This window comes from Apis dorsata, unplaced genomic scaffold (genome assembly GCF_000469605.1).
Source record: "Apis dorsata unplaced genomic scaffold, Apis dorsata 1.3 scaffold_174, whole genome shotgun sequence".
Taxonomy (NCBI): Eukaryota; Metazoa; Arthropoda; class Insecta; order Hymenoptera; family Apidae; genus Apis; species Apis dorsata.
The window spans coordinates 125,829-127,174 of NW_006263462.1; the positions used below are offsets into that span (position 1 = coordinate 125,829).

Consider the following 1,346-nt stretch of genomic DNA (forward strand, 5'->3'; position numbering starts at 1 on the left):
TCGAAATTACTTTATAGTAAAAAAAAAATATTCGAGATAAAAGAAGTTGTATGATATCGATTGATGATAATTATCTTGGAATGATATTTGAAAATCTTGCGATTAAGTCGCAAGATTTAAATTTTTAAATGGAATCATAAATTTTTTTCACTACATATTCATATAATTGAAAGTTTTCGAAATGCTAACTACACGTATACGTATTTTGCTGTAAACTGTTGTTGAGTTATTAACTATCGTAACTGACATGTCATAAAATTACTTAACGTGAACAAAAATAAAAAAGAAAAAAATTCTACGATGACCTAAGAGGAATGCTGGATTCGCCATTAATATGCTACGCAACTAAAAGATCTACGTATGCCATCATGTGGCCTCTCCCTTTCGCTTGCCTTTCAATGTTGTAATTTTTAATCACAGCATTCGCGTGAACGGTTCCTACGAGAAGGGAATGTGGATTTCGTTATACGGTGAAAGTAAGCGGATCGTAGACTAACATCGTGAGAATGTCTCATAAAAGGGATGCAATTATTGCATAAACATGTTTTTATCGTAAAAAAACTCGATACGCACTAATCAACGGTAATGATAAGATTCATTGTTATCGTTTACTGAATTATTAAATATAATATTTTTATATTCATTACTTAATTAAACAAAACGATAAAATAATAAAAAATCAATCATTGAAATATAAATATAATATGTAATCAATATTTTGTATTTATTAAATTAAATAGAAGATATTAAAACTAATAAAAATATCATTTGATCTTTGAAATTATTGAAATAAATAATGCGATTTTTTTTTGTTTACTTTTAAAGTTAATAATGTAAAATAAATTTCTGAATCTCTAATATTTTTCGATATTATGGACTTATTAGCTATGGACTATAGCTCTACAAAATAATTACAAAAATATTTATGACAATAGATATTTTAAAAATTCCTTAAAAATCGCTACTGAAAGTAAGTAGAGAAAACTTAACTTACCTCCTCATCCGATGGTTCCTCGTAATCCGATTGTGAACTCTTGAACACAAAGATGCATTCTGATAGATCTAATTTGCGCGTATAGCCAAACTGTGTTTGTCGATCTATCAATTGTTGCATACAGGTCATTTCTATCATATCTTTTACTTCTCGAATTAAAATTTGGTTAGGAAACTTAATTCTTTTGGTTAAAACATCCTGCAATGAAAAGATAAATAAATCATGGATATTAAAATTATATGATAAAATTATATACTATTTTTTTATGAAATAATTTATATATATATTTCTATGAATGAAATTATTTTATAAAATAACGTTATTGTATGTATGTATATATATATATATATAT

At 25.7% G+C, this 1,346-nt stretch overlaps 1 protein-coding gene across 1 annotated transcript in view; it reads right to left on the minus strand.

Annotated features, from left to right (window-relative positions):
- The window catches only part of LOC102677057, a 122,263-nt gene that overhangs the window by 120,171 nt on the left and 746 nt on the right, over nt 1-1,346 (minus strand). Inside the window, exon 2 of the mRNA XM_031509798.1 lies at nt 995-1,192. Within this exon, the coding sequence (XP_031365658.1) occupies nt 995-1,192 (198 nt within the window). The remainder of the gene's footprint in view (nt 1-994; nt 1,193-1,346) is intronic.